The sequence below is a fragment of the Dysidea avara genome, chromosome 4 (assembly GCF_963678975.1).
Source record: "Dysidea avara chromosome 4, odDysAvar1.4, whole genome shotgun sequence".
NCBI classification, from domain to species: Eukaryota; Metazoa; Porifera; class Demospongiae; order Dictyoceratida; family Dysideidae; genus Dysidea; species Dysidea avara.
The window spans coordinates 21,526,687-21,550,712 of NC_089275.1; the positions used below are offsets into that span (position 1 = coordinate 21,526,687).

The 24,026-nt window shown below is 36.6% G+C and overlaps 2 protein-coding genes across 2 annotated transcripts; one reads left to right on the forward strand and one right to left on the reverse strand.

Moving 5' to 3' along the window:
• Positions 1-1,157: 1,157 nt before the first annotated feature.
• LOC136254278 (lathosterol oxidase-like) lies at positions 1,158-2,408 on the reverse strand. Its single transcript, XM_066046947.1, has 2 exons — positions 2,290-2,408; positions 1,158-2,191 (listed from the first exon to the last, which is right to left on the reverse strand). The coding sequence occupies exon 2, from the start codon at positions 2,181-2,183 to the stop codon at positions 1,347-1,349; it is 837 nt and encodes a 278-aa protein (XP_065903019.1). The 5' UTR covers positions 2,184-2,191; positions 2,290-2,408; the 3' UTR covers positions 1,158-1,346.
• Positions 2,287-18,439, forward strand: LOC136254277 (uncharacterized). The gene is made up of 7 exons (XM_066046946.1): positions 2,287-2,572; positions 5,894-6,064; positions 6,523-6,890; positions 6,935-7,148; positions 7,643-7,779; positions 13,422-13,614; positions 17,740-18,439. Exons 1-7 carry the CDS (start codon positions 2,446-2,448, stop codon positions 18,189-18,191), a joined length of 1,662 nt encoding a protein of 553 aa, XP_065903018.1. The 5' UTR covers positions 2,287-2,445; the 3' UTR covers positions 18,192-18,439.
• Positions 18,440-24,026: the final 5,587 nt, after the last annotated feature.

Genomic DNA, 24,026 nt, shown 5'->3' on the forward strand with positions numbered 1-24,026 from the left:
GAGCATGTGTTTTAAAAATAGTTCTATTACTCTATTAGAGCAAACAGAATTATTTCAGTACAATGACATAAAATTTAGTCAGAGACACAGCATGACTAGGCTAAATTCCTCCAAGTCGGGTAGTTGGTATACTATCTCTCACAAGCAGCTAGATACTGTAGACTTTTTAATGGATACGTACATGGTTTATACAGCTTGTGACAGTTAATTACAGTAGCTAGCTACGCTGGCATAATGTTAAGAAAAACTGGCTAGCAAAGTTATAACATCAAACTGACAAACATCAGTGTTGTCTTCCCACAGGTCAATATTGGGATATTATAGCATTTACAGACACATGTCAATACAATAGTACAATTTACAAGATATTTTAAATGCACAATGTGTGACAAATCATGACCTAATCAACACTTTACAACTTCAAAAATGCAAACACTTTATAGCAACAAGATCACATACTCTAATGAAGCAGTCGCAACAGTCAGGAACACTGATACAATCTAATAAAACAGTCAGTTCTTGAGCATAACATAACCTTGATTTGAAATCGTATTATTGTACTCAACATAAGCTTGATTTTTAAATAATAGGTTTCAAACGCATCTAAAATTATATTTGGTTCAAGTCTAACCTTGTGCTCAGCATGTTACAGGTTACCATCTCTGTGATATTGTTGGTGCTCAAAGCTATGTAATGGTGCAACGCACTATTTTATGATGGAGGGAGGCGTTGAATGAGGAGTGTAAATGCATTAAATGAATATAGCAGAAAGGTATCAAATTAGGGATTGGAGCCCTTTCACTATATCTTTGTTTCACAGGATGCATGATACACTGAATATGTCACAATTGAAATTAGCTACCCTTGCCAATAGAGCAGTAATATACCCTAATAAAACAACCAACTATGAGTGTGTAATCACTATTCACTTGCTGCCCAAAATGCATCTGTTTCGCTACACATTATTATAATGAAATTATAGGCACCGCATACATAAAATGGGTGATATTACCTATAAGCTCCACCTGGCATCTACAAATTAATGAGTTTTAATTTTTAACAGAAGGTGGATGACATAACTTAATGCAACAGCCTCAATAACTGTGTATGTCACCTTGGCTTCTTTCTTGATTGTCCTTGGCAGGACAATCTGCATGTTCACAGATAGAATTAAATTTCATATAAACTTCACACATGCAACACATAAGCATATAATCGAAAGATAATAGAAAATTAACACACTTAGATCCAAAGCATTTCAATCTTTGACAACATAACAACAGTAATTCAGTTCAATTAAAATTTTGAATAAAATATTGCAGAATAGATAAAATATACTTTGTGATTCAATTATCTTTCACTGCAAGCAATCTCCTCACAGTATCTCCTGGACCCTCACCTTCGAAAGCACTGGGATTCTTGAATGAGCTGCCAATGCGATCCCATAGAGTGAAGAATTGGCCATAGTTGTAGTTATAAAATAGGTGATGATCTGTGTGATGGGCAGATCCATTGATGAACGGCTTTAATAGGTCAGGTACACGATAGTCGCCATCATGAATCGACACAGTCCAAACATTAACAAAGATAAATAGGGCAAGATATAGTAGTTTGTTTAATGGAAACAGGAAGGGGTAGAGGTGATATGGAAGACTTTGCAGGAAACCATCGATCGGATGAAAGGCGTGGCTGGCAAAGGGTGTCGGCACTAACCACCTGTGGTGAGGTTTATGGAGATGCTTATACAACAGTTTGCTGTGGAGACCACGGTGTATCCAGTATATCAGACAGTCAGTGAACATCAAAAATGTGAAAGTACTAAACACAATGAACAACCAGCCATATATACTACCCTCTACCCCATTGTACAAATTGCTATAGCCACGTACTTCTAGCAGAAACATTGCAACAGTTGGAATAGCCATGAAAGGTACAATTGTTGAAGTGTACTGTATCTCCAGCATCACTTGATTCTTGAGGAACTTCGGGTGCTGCATCAGTGATCGGTCGAAAATGAAGAAATAACTAAAGGTCGAAAAGGTGAAGTACATCACATAGCCGCCAATGGTTGTGATCAGGTATAGGCTGAGAATTTGGCGACGCCAGTCAGTTGGTTCAAAACTAGCAGGATACAGGTATGGTGTGAGGACGAAATGATCGCATGCGTCCAAGACTAAATCCATTTTAACACCTGCGGGAAAATGATAGAGACAAACAAAATTAAGCCAATCTGCGTGTAAACAATGATGCAAAGTAAAGCTAAAGGTAAACAAAACTAGTACTACTCACTTCGAATTTCGTCGAGTTCTTTGTTTACTGTACGTCAGAGACCACTTCACCACAGATTCCTGATTTATATTCGTAAATTTTCAGGCAGGACATCACGCCATATATCCATAGATGGTGTGATCACGCCCATTAATTGGTTACAATTGCAAATTGAAGATGGCAGTGAGTCACTTGATCGTTCTTGCGTCGCTGCTGACCTCTGCGTTATGTGCTGTCATGCCTGAGGACTGTACTAACTTGGAGCGCACGTATCCCATTCCGAATGCTTTTAGGATTCAGGATGGTGAGGAAAAAGCATACATTACTCTATGATTAAAGAATACTGTACGTTTTAAGCCATAGATATACTAACTGGGGCTGGTGTATCTATGTTTAAGCTGTAGCTATATCACGGTGTGTGCCCCGCCTCCGGCGTCTGCATTTGATAAGACGGTTAGCTAATGCACCTATCAATGTTAAGCCCCACTACCCCCCTCCCGGGCTTACTAGGGGATTAGTGGGGGATTTTGACCTGATTTGATCTGAAACTCTGCCCCACTAGTGGAGCATTTGACCGCTCGAAATTTTAGGCGTTTGTTTTAACTTGCAAGCTAAAGGAATTGACCTGTTTCCTAAAGTACCTAACAGCCATACTACATGGAGATTTGACCACTAGTTGTTCCCCCAAGGGTGGAGAATTAGATTTTTCAAAAAGTCAAATCCCCATCATTTCCCCCATTACGCCCGGGAGGGGGTAGGTGGGGGATAACATTGATAGGTGCATAACTAGTTAATGAAAATTACTTCTACTTTACGTGAAATGTGGAAAACAGTGGCCTGACATGACAGTAGCTGTCAGGGCACCACTGTAAAGCATGCAGTAGCTGTTATACTGATGCAACAGAGAAAAAAAAAGTGAAGACGAATAGCTAGCTTCTGTCAAGACATGCACAAGATTGTACATAGGGTTACCAATGTGAAAAAAATGAAATCTTCAAAATTTGTTACATGTTGGACACAGCTGCAGTGGTGGTAAATTTCACTACCTTCTTGGGATAGAAATTATTGCAAAATCCAAGATTACGAACAATAACTCTCGGTAGCCTTGATCCTTTATCACAATACTGGAGTTCAACCTTCCTCTATGAGTAAACCTTCATCTAAAAGCATTGATAGTTTGATTGGTGAGCTAGGTTTTTTATTTCTGCACATAAGAAGTATGGTTTAATTTAAATGCATGACTCTATACCATCTGGAAAATAGGGCAAACTGATTTGCCAGAAATCACACCTTGGCTATATAGCTTGCCAAACCCAAGTTCTTAAAAATGGAAATATAATAAATTACCTTGGAAAACAACCATAAAGTATAGCTAACAACAAGATTTTCTTTGTCAAGATCTGTAAAACAAAACTAAAAAGTGCTAAGGCAAATAAATAACGTCAATCTCACAAGATTTAAACACTTGACACCTTGTGCAGTTTATTTATATCAATGTCTACCAATGTAATCTTTGCCATTCTGTATAGATTGGCACAATTTAGACAGTGTAGCTATCATTAGTGACCACACCCAAGCCTAGTCACATGAGTCTGATTTAATTGGCTATTAGTTAAATTGCAGACAATAAGTTTATGAATCTTGCAGTTGTCTTACACCGTGATTTCTATTTTTGAGCAGTTGTGTGGGAAAGTTTTGTAGTGAATCTATCACGAACGGGATCCCAAAGATATCTAGCTACTTATAGTAGGGCAGGGACTGAAGCGCTTCTGAAATTCAGCTTTGAAATAATTTTGTGGTGTCTATATACGTGACCTAATTTAAAAAAAACCCGTTGATCTACGCACAATACCGTATAGCCTAAATATTTTGAGGGGCAAATATTTAGAGGTTGAGCAATGTTGTAAAAATATTTTTTTGCAAATTTGCAAAATGTATAAGACTATATGGAAGTCTAAGTAGTTTGAGGTTAAAATTTTTGTTGATAATCCCCAAAACCGTGAAATCAGCAAAAATTTTCCCCCTCAAAATATTTAGACTATACGGTAGTACTTGTGTGATTAACGCATTTTAAAAACAATCGGTAAAACACAAGCTCTAGAAAAAAGTTTACGCAAGTTTTTATCGCCTTGCTGGTTGGTGAATTGACACTCCAGTGGATAAATCCTGGACATCATCGTGTTCCCCTGTTCAAAAATCCCTGTTTCATTTCCATACACAGGTGGGTTTCTGAATTACAGACGTTTGTTGACGAAGAATTTACGATGATCTTTCTTCAATAAATTTGCCTTCCTTCTGGATCACAGAATACCTTTGGCAAAAACTATACCTCAGTGAATTTACATATTCATAGTGAATACAATGAGCAAAGATTCATTTCCATACGCTGTTGTATTAGTAAGTTATGATTGTTTATGTAAGCGCCTGTAGATTATTTTCTTGTTTACAGATTGATTTACTCGCTCATCCAGCTGTCTTCTGTTGTATTTTCCAAACTGCTTACCATATGGAGCTGAAACTTAGCCAGTCCATTCTTCTGACTCTGTAGACAGCAAAGAACCAATAAAAATAATCTTGATAAATGTGCATATATCAATGGTTTTCAAAAATTAGGTCACATATTATGTTGCTGAAAGAAAGTGTTTATACTGAAAATTAATGCTTTGGTATGGTTTCATTGGATGAAGAAGAAGACAAGCAGTCTGATTAAAGATAAAAGATAGAAAAGGTGCAGATGGTAGGCCTGTGCCGATTATGCCAGCATAATTTGGGGCATAATAGGTAACCAAAAGAATCAGCATAATAGGCAAAATTTTTGTGCATTGGTTATCAGAGAAGCTGAAACTCTGCCTATTTTACATGATGCAGAATGGGATAGTGTGCAAACAAGGTAAAAATCAGATTTACAGCTACGTTGTGAAAAAAGATTAGTTAAAGATCGATATACTCTAATAGAACAGTCACTGCATAATGAAATATTGTAATAGAACGTTCACAGGTGCATTTGGTACTCTAATAGAGCAGTCAAGACACAATTTTATATGAGCATATTTGGAGCATAATGGAACACAACTGGGCATAATTGGAACATAATAGGGGAAATTCTGGAGCAATGCTCAAAAGCATAATAGGCAATTTCAAAAGCATAATAGGCTCAGGCCTAGCAGATGGCCTACACTCATTGGAACCCCAAAAGGCACATCCCACTGGTGAGTTTGTTATTGTGGTGAAAATGGTGGTCGTGTGCTAAATTCGAGTTTTGGTGATTTAAAAAAAATTCTATATCTGGCCACCTGTAAGTGTTTTGTTATATTTAATGCTGTTTTATATATTATTTGGACTAGTACTATTCCGTACAGGTGACTTTTGTTGCGTAAAATGTCTCTAGGGTGATTATTAAAGGCGAAATTTTGGGCTGTGCACTAAATTTTCAGGGCAATCCCTACTTAAACGGTACTACCGTATCGTCGTTCGATAGCACCATTCCATTTGATACATGTCCATAAAGTGTTGATATAATTTTAAATTAAGATTGTAACCCCCTACAACCCCCTTTGAAAATGTACATGGTTTCGGTAGGATATGTAATACCACTGACATATATGCATGTGTGTATACATTGTAGGTTCTTCCCTAACATCTTGTGCTGTGAGAGGCCAACAGTGTTGTGGTCAAAGTATAATTGATTTGTTTAACAGTGCTCTTGGAAACGCTCTCGGTGGTGATACTCTAGACCTGGTCAGTGGATTTGATGGTGCACAAGTGGCTATTGATCGGCTAAGAAATGAGATTGATGGTAATAATATTATTTGTTTTACTTTATACATAATATATGCATGTAGGCAAATAGCCTATTGAAGTGGAAATTATGGAATTTGATTGTCTTGCATAGTACAGTACTCAAAATCCTACACTTTTAAACATTTGTACATACCCCTTATCCATCCATGTATATGCAAGTACTTACACACAATAATCTAGCTTTTCACGTTGAGGGTTTCACTTATTGTGCAAGAGATATCAGATAGTTAGTGATGTGTGGATGCTTGTAGATATGTGTGTATGTATATTATTTTCGTGTGTGCGTCGTGTGTGTGTGTGTGTGTGTGTGTGTGTGTGTGTGTGTGTGTGTGTGTGTGTGTGTGTGTGTGTGTGTGTGTGTGTGTGTGTGTGTGTGTGTGTGTGTGAGAGAGAGAGAGAGAGAATGCCTCGTCCTGTGTGTACATGTATAGTATGTTTCCACTGTTGCTGTAGACATTTTGTTGGACATCACCCAGAACAATATAAGGCCATTGCTCCTCAGTCCAATATCATCTCCTAATGCAGACTTCATTGCTGCAATTGGTGTTGCTATGTCTGACATTTCTGATGCCCTAAACGGCAGTGCTGCAGTCAACCTTACAAACACTTTTTTCAACTACTTCAGTGCTGTGTCAAACAGTTATTTTGATGAAGTCGTGGACGCTGTTTCCGTCAGTGGAATATCTCTTGGCCTCAATTCTCAACAGACCGACTGTGGGGTCCAAGCTGTTTTTAATAATGTGTACACAAACACTGATCAAATTGCTGAGTTGATTGAATTGTTTCACAACATTTCAAGGGCAGTAGGACTTATACAGAGGGTGAGTGTTAAATTGATTGTATGGTACTTTAGTATATTTTACAGCTGCCCAACCTGTTTCACCGACTGTTGGCAAGTGTTCGTTCATTCGCCTTTTCAGAAACATGCCTGGATGTGTTTAGTGCAAATTTCCTGTGTCCTCTCTGCAGTGGCCAGCCGCTGATGTGCCCTGGACGTTGTGTTGAAATAGTGGCTGGTTGTATTTCCCCACTCAATCAAGCTGTTTCTCAACTTGACACTTCATTGAGATTAACCTTATGTAAGAATTAGATACTTTAATGTTTGTGTACATACTTACACAGTAGGACATGGCCTAAACCAATGTTACTCAGTGTGCTTTTCTATTAAAACAATCAGTGGGCCTATTGGACAATGTGGTCATAACTATATGTGTTTGTGAGTGCCTGCAGCTAAGTTGTAGTAGCTAAGTCCTTTGGCCTGAGTTGTGGTTGAATACAGCGTCAGTCACTTACAGATACCGGCTGAAGAATTAGCTGAGGAGAAAGTGTAGAACTGTCAAGAAGACCTGTATCTGTGTTGACACAGTGAATTTTGTTCTAAACTCTGCTTCAGCTGCATAATAAGTGAGATATGTTAATGGGTAATTTGCTGACAAGTACATTTCATTACACAAAAAATATGAGATGTGCCCATAAGTATGTACATGTATACATTGTAGGTGAAAATCCCACTTGTAAACCTGGTTGGCCTGTAGACATTTGGGTGTTTGTAGTTATGTCACTAAAATTGTAGCTATTTTGAAGAGTCTTGCTGGAGCCCAAGATGCTGCTACTGAAACTGTTGACATCCGTCGTATTCCAATATTGTATGACAGCATAGTAGCTAACTTTGAAGACACAGACTTTACCAGTATTGACTTTGCCACACAGGTATGTACATATATACCAACTACTCATACACGTTAACTAGTATACATCAATACCAATGCAAGTGTTGATAGTGACCCTATTTTTCTAGTATATCTGCATGGCTTGTTTTGGTACTGTGTGTAATTACATTGTAGGCTACACAATCCCACCAATAGTTTTATGACATTTTTAAAATTCCAACATGGTGACGGTAATGTGTTTACTTAGTTAAACTCCTTAGCTATTTTGTCAAAAATCGGTGTGGCTACTATTTGGGTGTGAACTTTATAGCACAAATAGCTATGTACTACTTCCACACCTTAGATCAAAGGAAAACCAGTGCACGTATATCACATATTGCACTGGCTTAAAATGTTAATGAGATATACACACTTCTACCAGTGCGTATATCTCGTTAAGGCAGTACATATATCTCGTTACACACTGCCTTAACGAGATATATGCACTGCCACCAGTGTGTATTTAATAGTTATACCACAGCTGCGAGGGATTTGCTGATATATACACCCAAATCCCGAGAGCTGCTGGTGTATAATATCAACAAATACCAAGCAGCCGTGGTATATATATCACTTGAGGCGCACTCACCTAATAGGTGAAAGAACTACTGAGAACTCATCTCATTTGTTTTATACAGTCACATCTGAAGATCGATGATGGTTTTAATAGAGTGGACTAATAGCCATCAGAACATTAGTTATACGTTAAAACGTCGTTAATATGTTACTGTGCTTCAACACGCAATGTTAGAAAACTTGCGATCATGGGATGAAGTTTGTATTGTTATCATTTTTGTACTAAGTTAAGCCAACTAACTTCGTTATTGGGACAGTAAGTAAGTTATTATATTAAGTTAAGTACTTAGGACTGTAAGTTACTAACCTATTTCAACATAACAGTAGTAGCTTTGCTGTTCCGTGGTCTGGTCAAAGGCTGATACGCGGTGGGTAGAAATATGCATCGACAATCACCCTAACAATTATTTTGTGCCTTCATTATCCTTTAGTAACAACCAACTATTCTATCGTAGCAAATATACTCAGCTTAGCAACCACTACAAAAATGAGTCCCACAATACAAGCTCAATATAACGAGTCAAAGCGCGTCGTTTCTTTGAACTGGCTGGGTATCAAAGTCATTGGCAAACCACTTTCCCATGATATTTCCTGTGCAATATCTTGATATTTCCTGGGAAATATGTGAGTTAAACCCCGAACGGTGCCTTTGAACGCCCACACTAAAGTGGTATATATCTCGTTAACTTGAGACATTGCACACCTAATAGGAGTGCACGCTATATCCAGAAATCATCAGATTTCTTTGATGTTATACCGTTATCCTCTTCTCTTATATAGTGAATTTAGCCAAAAATCCTGTGATTGTGGGATTCAATTTTAATACATTAACAGTAGTTTGGTTTTTACTTTTGTAAATTAAAAGAAACATAAGTCTCTTAAAATCACTATTTTAGCAAAAGTAAAATCAAGTAGTTTGATGTATTAAAATTGAATCCCACAATCACAGCTAAAATTGAATCCCACAATCACAGCTTACTTGGTTCCCTATACAAGAGAAGGGCATAGCAACTAAAGATTTTGCCAATTAAGTAAATCTGCATCCTAAAGTAGAACATATTCATGGGAACTTGTGCTTTTCCTGTATATATGCACTTACCCTCGGGCCTGCGGCCCTTGGACGCGTGCATATATATCAGGCAAAGTACTGGTGCCCGTGGTATAGCTGTTACATATAGCCCATAAGTGAAATGACTTTTCAGGATTATGCAGTACAGTCGTACTGTGTGAGGTTCTGCAATTATAATAATACTACTGTATTTTGCAGTGCACTTTCTCACGAAAGAAACCAGCCTTACATAATTATGGTGCTTGCATCCATAAATGCCCAAAACTTACACATTAGATTTTACACCATTCCATTCAAATTCTTATAACTTGATGCTCGCTTGTACTGTATCCATGAATCAACTGCCATTTTATTCGTTATAGATTGGCGATCGCGATGGTAACAAAGATTTCTTTCTTGAACTATAGTAAGGTGTTAAAACATCGTTTTAAACCAAATTCTTTGTTTATACTTAGAAAACCTGCTGTAACTTTGTCCCCATTTACACTACAGTGCTGGGATAAACTTCAAAAGACTCATCACGTCATGGCACATCATGCAGTATGTAGTATACCACATGACTGCAATTTTTTAAAATGGTGGAGCGAGATGAAAACACAATCGATGCAAAATAATTCTTGTCAATTACGCGTGTGATGGAAGAGGAAAAAATACCTTTCAAACTTCATGGAATTACATCTATACAACTGTTTTGTGTTACACAAATATCTTCTGTGAGATTCAAGAATGTTTTACTAAAATTGTTATGATCTTTATTGTACGTCAATACATCACAAAATCAAAGCTACACTAACAAATTTCACTGTCAAAATCAGCCAGGTTTGAGTGTTGGGCATTTGCTGGCAGCTTTCCCAAGCCCACTGACAAGTTGTATGAGCAGTCTGGGGCCTAAAGGAAGTTCTGGCCAACTTGGGGATGGTTGTATGTGGCTGTACAGTTCTGTGGTGTTGAATCAAGATCTGTGCTGTAAATTTCCTTTCATTTTAGCCAGTTTGAGACCTGCATAATTTGGCTTAATTTATCCATATATGTATTCCTCTTTTAATTTGTAAATGACCTGTGCTATAAATTTCCTTTCATTTAGCCAGTTTGAGATCTGGATGGCTCATAATTTGGCTTAATTCATCCATATATGTATTCCTCTTTTAATTTGTAAATTACCTCTTGCCCTCTACTCCACATAGGCATGGGGAATGAGCAGGCATTTTCCCAGCCATCACAATTTCTTGCCCAACCATCATCAACCATCACAAGGAGCTAGTTACGCTACACTAGATTCATGGCAGTGCACAAAAAACTCTGATAGTCTATAGTATAATGCCACATTGTTGATCCTGACTATGAACAAGTGCGACAAAGGTCCGAGGCCAATTGAAAGACATCATGTGATGTATGTAGGTCCCTTTCACACCATCAGTAGAGATGCACGTGACATGTAATTAAAATATTTAAAATGGAGTTCAAATATTGTGCCAGTGTTCAAGTACATATAGTCAGATTCTACTGGTAAGAGATTTTGTTCCATGACGTTTCAGCTGTCAAGCGTATTATTTTAGTCTATTATGGAAAGCGCTGTACACCCAAGGCACATACACCACTGATATAGTTGAGTGGAAAAGAAGCAATTTGCCTTTCTAGAATGATGATACACTCAATGATCTATGCCATGGAACAGAGAACGGAGAGAAAGTCAAGTCATTGTGAAGTGTCATGTGTACCACACACTGTTTGTGCAGGTGCTATGCAAAGTGTACATTTGTTATAATTCAAACGAAATTCATTACCAAACACAGAAGCACTGAACAATGCAGCCTGCTGCATAAGATGTATGCCATGTTTGCCACGTTCATACATTAATGCCCCTGACTTTCATTTAGGGCGCAGTGTTTATTTTAGTAAGCATTGTATACAACAGGTCTGTACTGCCAGTTGTAATTCATTTATATGACGAGTTGTCTCATACTGGTCAGGCTCATTTTGATGTCACGTGATGTTCAACTACGACAATTGTTACCAATGAATACTGTAGCCACCTGTCAAGAAGACCAGAACTGGCTACAAGTTACAGAATAACGTATAGTTAGCCATATCAATTTGCATGCTATGCAAGCAGCATTAATTTGTTTGCAGTATAGTACAGCTAGCAGTGTTTCATAAGCATTTTTATAACACCTCACGTGAATGTGAGTGTGTTTCTATCAAACAGTACGGTAGTACAGTTAAAGTAGGGATTGCCCAAAAAATGTTTCACATGTCACCCAAATTCCGCCCTTGAAAATCATTCTAGAGACATCTTATGTGACAAAAATCACCTTTACGGAATAGTACTAGTTCTATATAATACAGTATTAAATATAACAAAACACAGGGGGCCGGATATAGAATTTTTTTAAATTGCCAAAACTCGAATTTTAGTCTCACTGCCTGGCTGCCTGACTGACCACAATCGCAAGACTATAACTAGAGGCCAAATGAAGCAGCGCATGACCACCATTTTTATGCCACAATAACAAACTCACCAGTAGGATGTGCTTTTTGGGGTTCTGATGAGTGTACAGTAGGCCTTCAGCACCTTGTCTTTTTTTATCTTCAATCAGGCCTTCTTCATCCAACAAAACCATATCAAGGCATTCATTTTCCTTATCAACACTATCTTTCAGCGGCATATTTAGGAACCACAGAATTATTTAAGAGCTGGATTTCAGAAGACTTCAGTCCCAGCGCTACTATAAAAGATATATCAGCTAGATACCTGCAACTTCGCGATTGGTATCCCATTCACGATAGGTTTGCAACCACACACACATCAAATAAAGATCTATGTGGACTAATAGCAATAGAGTATGAAGACCATGCCTCTTATCAATCTAGCTATTTACTTACCAGTAAACAAGATGACCTCACCCCTTATTGGTATAGCTAATTGCACACCTTTGGCTGACCCAAGATACTCTAATACAACAGTCACTCTAATGCAATAGTCATGTGTGATATTCTAATGGAACAGTCACAAGTTACACTGTAGCTAGCTGTGCTACAACAAAAAACTAAACAAAAATTTTTTAAATGTTAATTTACAAATGAAATAGGGATCTATGCAATAAAAATTTGTGAAACAAGAGATGAATGATGGTATTACAGCATAGCTTGATGGGAAAGTCCCTACTTTGGCATATTAGCTATAATTTTGCTCAATGCCAAAGTAGGAACTTTCCCACCGAGCTATGCTGTAATACCATCACTCATCTCTTGTTTCACTACTTTTTATTGCATAGATCCCTACTTCATTTTTAAATTTACAATTTTTAAAAATACTATAACACTCTACATAAGTGCTATTCAAAAGATGACGCCTGGATTTGGAAGCAAAGATTACTGTAAAAAAGGTAGGTATGAAAATTATTTGTTGTTTACCATTTCAACCTTTTCCAACTATACCCACTGTTTGAAGACTATTATGTGATTCATAATTTATGGATTATCTACTTATTTGAGGTTCAAAGGTACATAGTTGAAAATGCTGTTTAAAATTCCTTGATTTTTTTGTGAATAGTAATACGGTCATTTGATTAAGTTTTTGTGGTGGTACCACAATAGATGTAATTATATATGTTTTAGTATGCAGTGGAATTTTATTGCTGTTTGGGATTGTACCTGCTCTTAAAAAGGTCATGCTTTACACAATAAAGGTATCAAAGTACAATGCAACCTGTATTAGTGACCACCTGTATTGAAAGTACTACTGTTTCTTTAGTTTGACATTAACATTATAGTTCCAATGTAGCCACCCTGTCTAGGAAATCTAAAAATGATCCTGATTAGACAGGTGACTTTAAATAGGCCAATTTGTGTCTGGAAACATGTAAGTGTTTATAACTATAATCTTTCAGCTTTAAGTCAAATCCTACCACTGTGCACTCAAGTTGCATACATGCTTACATGCCATACCTGTAATTGTACACTGTGTGCAATAATTGTATTTTTATCTTTACCATCAGCTTCTCACTTCATGTGGTGTCAATATATCTACTCTGCCACCACCAACCATACCTGGCAAGAGGAGCGTGCCAGAGGTTCATAATATGAGACGTAAACGTGCTTTTACTTTGCCTGATGTTGGCATAAATGAGACAATATTTAATGGGTTAGAACAGTACTTTACAGCATTGGAAGGAAATGAATTATCAAGTGGTACGTATGTATGTGTTATGAACCCACCTTTAAATGAACTGCATTTTCAAGTGATCCCCAAAGCATGATATAGTGTCTGTTGGGAATTTTAGTAATTTGGTCACTTCTTTTTATGTGAATTATTCAGAATATGCTAATGATACAGTACGATAGTGCTGTATAGTATGGACCACAAAGGTTTGGGCGTGGCCCATTAAAAACATCAAAAACCAGCCTCACTTTTCCCTGATAATGATGAAGCAGTATTGGTTAGGTAAAACTAAGTCCAAACAAGCCTTCAGATTGACTCAAAATGCTTTCAACATATTGCTATGAAATTTAAAAAAAATATTGAATGGGATTTTCTAGTGATTGATTTCCTGAATAACTGACTGATGCCTTCAGACAAGCGTAACTCAATAACAATTAAGGCTGTGGCTCATTTTTTTCACTGTTCGACGTCGCTTCAGTTGGACATGTGCCTTTTGGCATTCCGCAATACATACAATGCATTCTTCATGGACTTACCAGTGTCTTCCTTGGTGTCCCATTCATCTTTGCTGATAGTGAAAGGTGTTGATTTGGCAGTAGTATATGATGGCTTCCCTCGTAATGGAAATCATCCGGCGTGTTTTTCATTGTGGCTACTTTGATTGCAGATGTGCTTTTCAAACAGTTCTTGATTCATAATGCTGTGTAATGGGTTGAACATGGCTGACAATGAAGTGTAATGGATACATCACTTTTCAGATGATAAGATAACTGGCCATGCATGCGTCATTTCTTTTCATGTGGTGGCTATGCATGGGTTCACTAGTCACAATAATTTTATTTTACAAAATAAGTTAAAAACAGGTACACAAAAAATGGAATTTTCAACTAGCATAGTACATTGATAAAAAGTACTGAAATAAGCTGGACTAGTGCATGATATTAAATCACAGTAAAACAATCAGAAGTGTTATATCCCTATTGTGCATAATGGAAATGCACAGTAGGGATATAACACTTCTTATTGACTTACTGTGATTTAATATCATGCAGTACTCCAGCTTGTTTCAGTACTTTTTATTGATGAGCTATAATACTATATTTTTTGTGTACTTGTAGAAATATAAGTGATGTTCTTTCTGGATCAAACTTATTGTATGTACATATAGTATGTTCAAGTATATGCTCAAGTAGGATTCTAGCTAAAAAGTATCCTCTCTCTCAGCTTTGTCTGATAATGTCACCGTATTTTGACTATAACAAATTAAAGATTAGTGATAGTGAACATGAGCCGTACATGACACAAACATGTGCATATGTGACTGGATGTACAAAACCTGACATAATGGTGCAAGCTTAATTTTGCATTAATTGTTTGCAATGGGTAAAGTAGATGTGTAGCGTAAGTCACCATTTATCGAACACATTTCAATAATCACTTATAATTCCTCACCACAACACAAAACACAAATTTCCAGTTTGGACTATTCAACAGAGCAGCAGCCTTTGGTCTCTCTGGATACCAAGTTATAAGTAAATCACACCTACACATTGCGAGTTAGTCGCAAAACAGTAGAGCTTATCATTTACGACTCCTCAAACACCTGTACATATTAGCAAACAGCCGTACTTCACTCAATGACCAATTTTCAAGCAGTTCGCACATTCCAATGAATAACATACTAGGGAATTACCCTGTTACTTTGAGGTTTCTATGGGATATCCAACTACCAGATAACAATCTGTGAAAGAAATTTTATGGAGATTGGATATGCCGTTCATGAGTTATTCAAGTTACACTGAAACCATGGTTGTTATACGTAGGTGCTACCGTTTTGCTCATAACTTGAGGCCTGTTGGTTTGATTTACTTAAAACTTGGTATTCAGAAGGAACAATGACTGTTGTACTGAATGGTCCAAACTGAAAGTATGTGCATTGTTGTGGTGAGAAGTTATAGATGTTTGTTAAAGTAATTGTAATTTTGCTTACTTTGTGACACCACATATCCACTGGAGCCTCTGGAACCCTTTACCAATAGAAACCACTAAAGAAAACTGTAGTAAATGTTGTATTGGTGGTCCATACAGCTCAAAACGTCTTTAGTTAGCATTTATTGGTTTTGGTATGTTGAGTAGCTCGCCTAGTGTGTTAAGTTCAAAAATACCTACCATTCGATAATAGGCGACTTACGTACGCTATTAGTTTTTTAAAAATCCATAATTTTTACATGCTTTATTTTATGTGAAGAAAGGGACTAATGGTAAAAACCTGAATATAATCTTATTTGCCTACAGGATCTATTGTTTCTTTGCAGTAAACCAATGGGAATATAAGTTATGGGTATTTGTTTATGTCATGTTGAAGAGATGGCTCACTATCAATCATTCTTCACTAATTTTGTCCTCATTTATGGTGAAGAAAGGCAATACAAGAAAACATTTACCAGACAATGAATTCCCTTATTCATGGCAAACAGGATGGTTTAAATCTCAATTCTGTATATACATCATTGTGTTCGTAAGTTACAACTGATTTTGCATGTGCTTGTAATTTATTTTCCCTATACATGCTGTACAATCGATCTTTCTTTTGTTGCTATTTTGTAGGGCTGTAACTCCGAAAAGTAAGGTTGAAACTTCACCAAACTATACACTTGCAATTGTCTAAGGAGATTATCAAGACACACGGTAGTGTGTCATGTGGCCAAGAAAGCTGGCGATCACGCCGTGAGTATATTAACAGGAAGAAAGAAAACAGCTTTTTCATGCGTGCATAGCTCCATGGCCCCTTCTCCAAAGCACACCATGTTTTCATTATAGCTGTCCCCCAGGTAGGGTACGCCACACAGCAAATTTGATTAAATTTGCAACAACCATTTGCGAGGTATGGGCATTCAAAGTTTCATTTTTATTTCTTTATTTTTTTTCTTCTTGTGCCGTACGGGGGGCTACGGGGGCTTTGATTTCTTTTTGCACACTTTGAGTAAAATGCAAACGTGTAACTCGATTGTCTCGATCTTTGGCACAAATGAAGAGCGTGTAACGGTGGATTCACGTACCAAGTTTGTTCTGAATCTGAGGAATATTCAAGGAGTTATGAGCATTTATTCACGTAAAAAAATCAAACTTCTGTCACGGCTACAGGGTAAACCAAGTACAGAAATAACTTGAAAATTGGTGTGTAGATAGGCTGATCATTGTAGCAGTGCCTTTTGATAGTTTGAATAGCAATAGAGTTACAGCAACAAGTTATAAAGCAAAAACCAAGCAAGTGTAAAATCGCGGGATTGAGATACTCTAATAGAGCAGTCACCGCAGGGTAAAAAGGTGTGTAAAAAATGTCGAAAAAAACTTACCAGAGTTCGAACCAGGGACCTCCATACCTAACACCTGCATCCTTAACCACTGAACCACTGCTACCTTGGCTGATCACCTCACTTAATTTCTGCTATATGAATGAAATTTCTAGTTGAAATCTGCTTATAATCAAACATTTGTAATTTCATAGATCTACCAATAGAACTACTAGATTGTTCTAGAACATTCTATGTATGTTCTATTAGAAGTCCTCAAAAATATGTGCACTCTATTAGAGTATTACAATAATATTATGAAATATGGAATTAAATCATGCAATGAAATACATTTATAAGTCTGTCTTTAATAATCATCATTGTATCTACATAGAAAAGAAGAAATGTGAGTAAAAACAAACCTCAAAGTCAGTCATAGGCTGGTTTTGGGGCCTTATAAAGTACAAAAAGAAGTGAAATCCACACAAAAACAGCCAAGCTGTGAAAAAATTGGTGTGGCCTTAAAAAGCCTAGGTGAAAAAGTTGTGAAATCAAAGGTGGCGGCCAAGAAATGGCTGCAGTGATGTTAATGCTAAAAAAGTTTAATAATGGCTGTGTGCATTGTTAAATTGATTAACATTAACATCATTGCAGCCATTTCTTGGCCGCCACCTTTGATTTCACAACTTTTTCACCCAGGCTTTTTAAGGCCACACCATTTTTTCACAGCTTGGCTGTTTTTGTGTGGATAAATATTTAATTCAAAGAATGTGTGGTTTTAGTTATGCAGTATTGTGTCTCCACACCACATCTGTAGTACTTTATGCTGTCTGTCTGATTATTCTTTTGTAAATTATATAGGTATAGCAGAATTTTGCAGTCCAGATTTCAGTATAAATGTTTTTACACTTCAAATACGTGTTACTGCACCAAATGGAATGTGTTCTTATGGAGTAGGCAATGTGGGAACATACATCAGCAGTTTCACTGGAAGAGATATAAGTGATCAGGTATATGATAATCCTGCGGGTCAATATGATTATTCCTCACTCATTGATCAAGCTATGGATCAAACTTATATACTAACTGAACTGTTCACTGATAACAATATTCCTCAATCTGTGTTCTCCACATTTTTGCCTGATGAAATGTTACCCAGTACTCAGTTCCTGACTGAAGAAGCACCAGAGGATCCCAACAATAATGGCACCCCATCCCCAGGCGGTGGTGGAGGAGGGAGTGCTGAATCTATCATTTTGTCCAAATCTCTGATACTTTTACTAGCATTTATTATGGCTACACTACTGTTGTAAGGCTGATGGTTCCACTTGTGGATGCTAAATTTATTTGTATTTTAAATATTTGTGTGTGTGTGTGTGTGTATTGTAAACGATCACTTAGCAGGAAACATGATCAAATTTTCAGAATTTTGGAATCAATATATATGTATTAAAGTATATAATTGTTTTGTTAAAAGTCTGATAAGCATGTGCACATACCTGTTAATTAAATGCATACTGATGTGAAAATCCAATATGAAATATTGTTTGATATATTTCCTTGTAGATAAACTGAAAGAGTACACAGAAAAATTTGGAATTTTCAACTAGAGTATAGGGACCATAGCACATCGATAAAAAGTACTGAAACAAGCTGGAGTAGTGCACAATATTAAATCACAGTAAAACAATAAGAAGTGTTATATCCCTACTGTGCTCAAGATACCATAATGGAAATGAAATTAGTTAAGTAATTGAATCTCAGTTATCCAAACCCTGGGACCAGGGGTGGTCCATAAGTCTAGATCTGAAAGTCTCTATCTCTGGAACTGTGTATAAATAATAGCACATAGAACATTTTTAGACCTGCATCAAATAATAAAAAGCATAATAGGCCAGAGTGCTATGCTGGCGGATATTTGAAACTATAATTATGCGGAGCTAAATTCCTCATGAAAATTGATCAATACACCCTAATAGAGCAGTCAGTGAAAACTGCAATAATGCATTGTGCATATATAGTTCCTTAGATCGATATTCTCTAATAGAATAGTCCCTTGATAGTGAAATACTCTAATAGAACATTCACTGACTTAAATGTTCCAAGACAATTGTAACAAAACAGGAGCGGATTTAGGGAGGGGGCCAAGGGGGCTGTAGCCCCCTTTCCTTTCTAAGTTAGTACTTGGCCAATAAACCCTAAATCTTCAAAAGCAGACTTAACTCAGGAACTATGCATCACTACCAACACAAATAATGTCTCTGTAACTATACCTATTGTTCAACTTTGTTCCAAGAGAGTATAGCTTCCTTTTCCTCAAGAGTTGTTCAAGAAAATGCTTTGATTGTGAGTTGCATCTTTAGTTACAAAAGTTTTAATTGTGGGTTTTGTTTTTCAGATAATTAGCAGTGTTTTCCACTATGGCTATAAGAGGTGATTAGTGTTTTTAAAATGAATTTATTAGTTGGTTTATTAGAGTTATCAGCTTCAGTACAACATGTAGTTACCAACTCAGCCATTTAGCAAACTGTAGTCTTTTGGTATTTTACAAGTTTAGAAGGCAGCTATAGCACTTTTGTCTATGAATGTAAAATCTGTAGCAGCTACCTTCTGATATGACCCCATGCTGTGGGTTATGGTGCTGGTATTTGTAGCTAGCTATAGATCTCCCGGCAGATCTAGAAATAAGTTGACTATCACAACAGCTAATTCAGAAACCTCATAAATGCAAATATAGTTGCACTTTGCTAAGGATTGACAGTGGACTAGCTAACAGCTACTAGTACCCTTCACTGCAGTCTGCTTTTCAGTACACTTTATTGTGTTATGGCTAACAAAGTGTCACTAGGCTAAGGAGCATGCATACTAATAATTGTGACATTCAACACCACTACCACTTAGCTATACATGTTTCTTCCACACATTATCCCACAAAGGCTTCCCCTATTGTCTAACTTTGTTCAATCATGGGAGTACTTAGAAACAGCATGCTTAGTGCAGACTGCAAAATCATCACAGTCAAACTTGAGTCATAGTCACCCAATGTTGATGAATCCCAGATGGTCTTTAGAAGATGATAGTCTAGTGTTCCATAAAGAGAGTCTGCCTTGAATCTGTTGATGTTGAGGCTGGGGTAAGCATTTTCCACAATTCTTCTAAGTATGAAATAATCTACTCCAACCTTCCAGTGGGATCCAACAACATTATTTTTATCAGTAAGATAGACAGTTAAGGCTCTTGAAGAGGAGCTGATGCATTATGGTATATAGCTAGCTATATATAAATGCTTGCAGTTGGTATATAGCTACAATTGAAAAGATCATCATGCATGCATGATAGCTACTCAATGCATATTGCAATCATGCAGTCTTGATTAAATGGAAAAGTAAAAGTGTTTTGATAAACTGAAATTCCATTATTTTCCACTGAAAAACTGCTATAAACACTCCTTTAGAGAGCCTAATTTTCAAAAATTTCCTGGTGGGGGGGGGGGGGGGAAGCATGCTCCCAGACCTCCTAGGCTGGCATGCTTCACATACTAATGTAGTCATTATTCCAAATAGCTAATTTGACCATGGATACTACATGAATCTTACCACTAGGGCCTTGTGAGAAGGCTTGGTATCTTCTAATGTCTGGCTAGTTACCTATGTCCCTAGCCCCCCCTTTCAAAAATTCCTAGATCCGCCCCTGCAAAAGTTGCTAACTTAGGAGCATAACACAAACATAATAAGAATACAGAAAGAGAATAATTGGTGAATATTTTGGGAAATTTCTAAAAGAATTTTGGGCAAACTTTTGAGCATATTTGACTCAGGCCTAAACATTTTTTTAAAAATTTAGTATTATCAACTATCCTAATAGGACAGTCACTGCTCTAATAGAATGGTCATTTCTGTAGTTCGGTTAACCAAGAATCTGAATAAGTGGAGTTTGAGGTTCCACTATATTTGCAGTTCATACTAAGACAACTCTTTACAAAATATTGTACGATGTAGGGTACTTGTTTACTTTAAATTATTTCTCACTTAGGGTATAACATGAACACTAGGTTTAAAGGCTATGATTTACACTTGGATATGAAATACGTACATACATCATAATTGTATATACTCAGGAATATGTACCCTTTTACCTTGACTAGGGAATAAGTTTCAATATGAGGTTGTTTCTTCATAAGATGCAGGACTCTTCCAATACTAAACATAGTCTTTACTAACAAGTGAGGTTGCAAGTTTTCTGGTCAGTACTTTTTTGGCGGAAAGCACAAATCTACATTATTCCCTACCATTCAGTACTATGTGACTATCTGGTAAGACTGGCCTCATCACCTGTTCCAAGTACCAAATAATCCTGATTATTCAGAGTGTCATAAGTTGTCAATAGTTGAGGTATGTTGCACAGTACATACCAAATTTCCATGCATGTTTTACAGTAACTATAGTATGTATGTGTTGAACTGAATCCTCAAAAACATTTAATAACTCATGGATGCAATTACTCTTGAAATTTGTCTCATTTGTAGAGTACTGCTTGACCCGCTAAAAATGTTTTTAAATCTTTTTGTTCAAATGTCCGACACAATATTTACAGCCAACCAAAATTTTCACAATACATTTCCTATGGGGAAACCATATAAGTATAATGTCCATTACAGCCCTTTCCCGAACTTGTAATGGAGCCAAACCATACGTGTCTGTTGTTGACACCTTTGTGTTAACTCTGTTGAGAAAAATCAACTTTTAATTTTTAGCTGTTTTTCCGGATTCAGCCCAACTTATACATACCATAGTTCATTACCACTTTCATGGTGGCTTTATTGGATCAGGTAAGAAGCTTAAATTAGTATGATGGGGCAGACAAAGTTCAAACATTTGAAGGTGATTAGGCCAATTTTATGAGTTAACAAAGAGCTCAAAACCTTACAGTATACCAGGCACCTGTAAACACTTTATAGCACTTCACATAGCTATAAAGCCAAATCTGGCCATCTCCAAGTCAACCAGAAGACCCTTACCAAACACGAAGTCTTTGCTCATCACATGACCTGGAAAGGCAGCCAGCAAAAGCAGATATCTAATTGCTTTATCAAGCTAGGGTTTCATCAGCTGAGAGTTAGGATAGTAGTTACCCATGGATACTGTTGAAGTGAACAGTCTATATAGTTAGCTATTGAGTTAACATACAGTCAGTATCTTAGTACATAATCTTGTAATCCCTTGACTTAATACGGCTTCAATTAAGGAATATAATCTGTAATACTATGTACTGTACACATATGCATCATGTAAACACTCACCCATACAAGAAGGTGTATGTGTACTTATTCACATAGGTGATCATAATTCTATTTCTACCATCTAATTAAATAATATAAAAGAAATTTCTGATAATTAAATCTGGGAGCTTGCTATGTAAAATTTATAACCATTCTTAACGTATCTCTACTCGACTGGGTGTGAATGTTGATAGGTGCATTGCTCAAAACTGTAACTCATCATGTGATACTATAAGAGTTAATTAGATGCTTTCATCTCTTAAATTATTTAGATAAATCTGACACTGACACCTGATTTTCAAGGAGCTTGTATAGTAGGACAACAACTATCAACAATCAATTAAGTCTTCTCCTTGTAGTACTGTGATCAGCACAACATATGTTTGCTGCAGCAGTTAACTCCAAGTATTTGCAAGTGGCTGATAATAGTCAGGTAAATTCTAGATCTCTTGTATAATGGTGACTGTGTGAAAAACTGGATTTGCAGTCATCTATCACACCTCATGTTAAAAAACCTTTTTTGCAATGACAGATTGCTACAATAACACATATGCAGAGACTGAGTTAGTTAGCCTACGTACTTCAAAATATCACACCTATATACTACACTCATTATGTGTGGAAATAAAAGAAGTTAAAAACCTTCGATAGTAGTGACTTATCCAAAACATAATTAATTTGACCAGTCACTATATACGACATATACACATATACACAGTCTCTTGTGCTTTACTTAATATACTATATACACACTCTCTCTTGGCCACAAACTAATAATAACATGTGCCATGTGAGCAAATCACCTATATACATGTGGGAAACTGCTGGCATATTTTGCAAGTGTATTTATATTGGACAAACGTTATTATCAACGTGCATTCTGATGTCCTGCACTTATTTTCTCTCTGTATAAATCCACAATCAAACTTTCATAATCAATCAGTGTTGTTACGTGTACAATCAAACTCTCAGTAAAATAATGCCTTGTTGTGTTGTCTTTTGAAATTCACATGCATGAATGTCTGCACATGCATATTATTTTAAACATAGTTCCTCCAAAAATGTGAGATAGAAATGTCACAGTTTACTCAAAAAAGGAATGTAAATGAATATTACCAAATGAAGAGCAAATGTGATATTGCTATCCCTGAAGTGAAGATTAATCAGTCACTATTTGAACACTTAGAGAAGCACTATAATTTCAATTAGTAGCACTGGATGAGCTATCAAATGGTATGTATACATAACAGTTTGTGCATATTTACGTGTTACTGAATAGGTATGTATGCTGTAAGTGTTACAATATAATACTCACAATATCACATTGACGTATTATTGAAATATGTCAAATAGAACTAGTATTACACTTGTTGTCAAGGTCCCTGGACAAAATCTGTAAACTACTAATCTGATTGGCTAAAATAGTGTGGTATGTTACTATTGGAAGTACACATCCAATTTGACAACCAGTGTTACCATAGTGATGTTGCTATGATCCCAAAGTGACATTTACCTTAGCAACAGTTACCTAGCAATCGTTGCTAAGAAACCAATTAGTTGTTATGCTACGGGAACATCTACAGTTGCTAAGTGTGATTGGTCTTTTGCAGTGGTTATTTTTAAAATTTCTATTGCTTAGTAACAGTAACAATGGCTGTCGGATTAATACGTAATAGGATGGAACTTCATTTTTAAAGTAAATTTTTGTACTGCACTAACATATAAGCACAGGACACATGATACATACATACATTTAGAAATATTAAATTCATAGTGATGTCTATCGCTACAAGTTCATTAGCAGAGACAAGAAATAAGCTTAAGAATTTTTAATTGTCACATGTATAGAATCAGTGAGATGTGACAATCA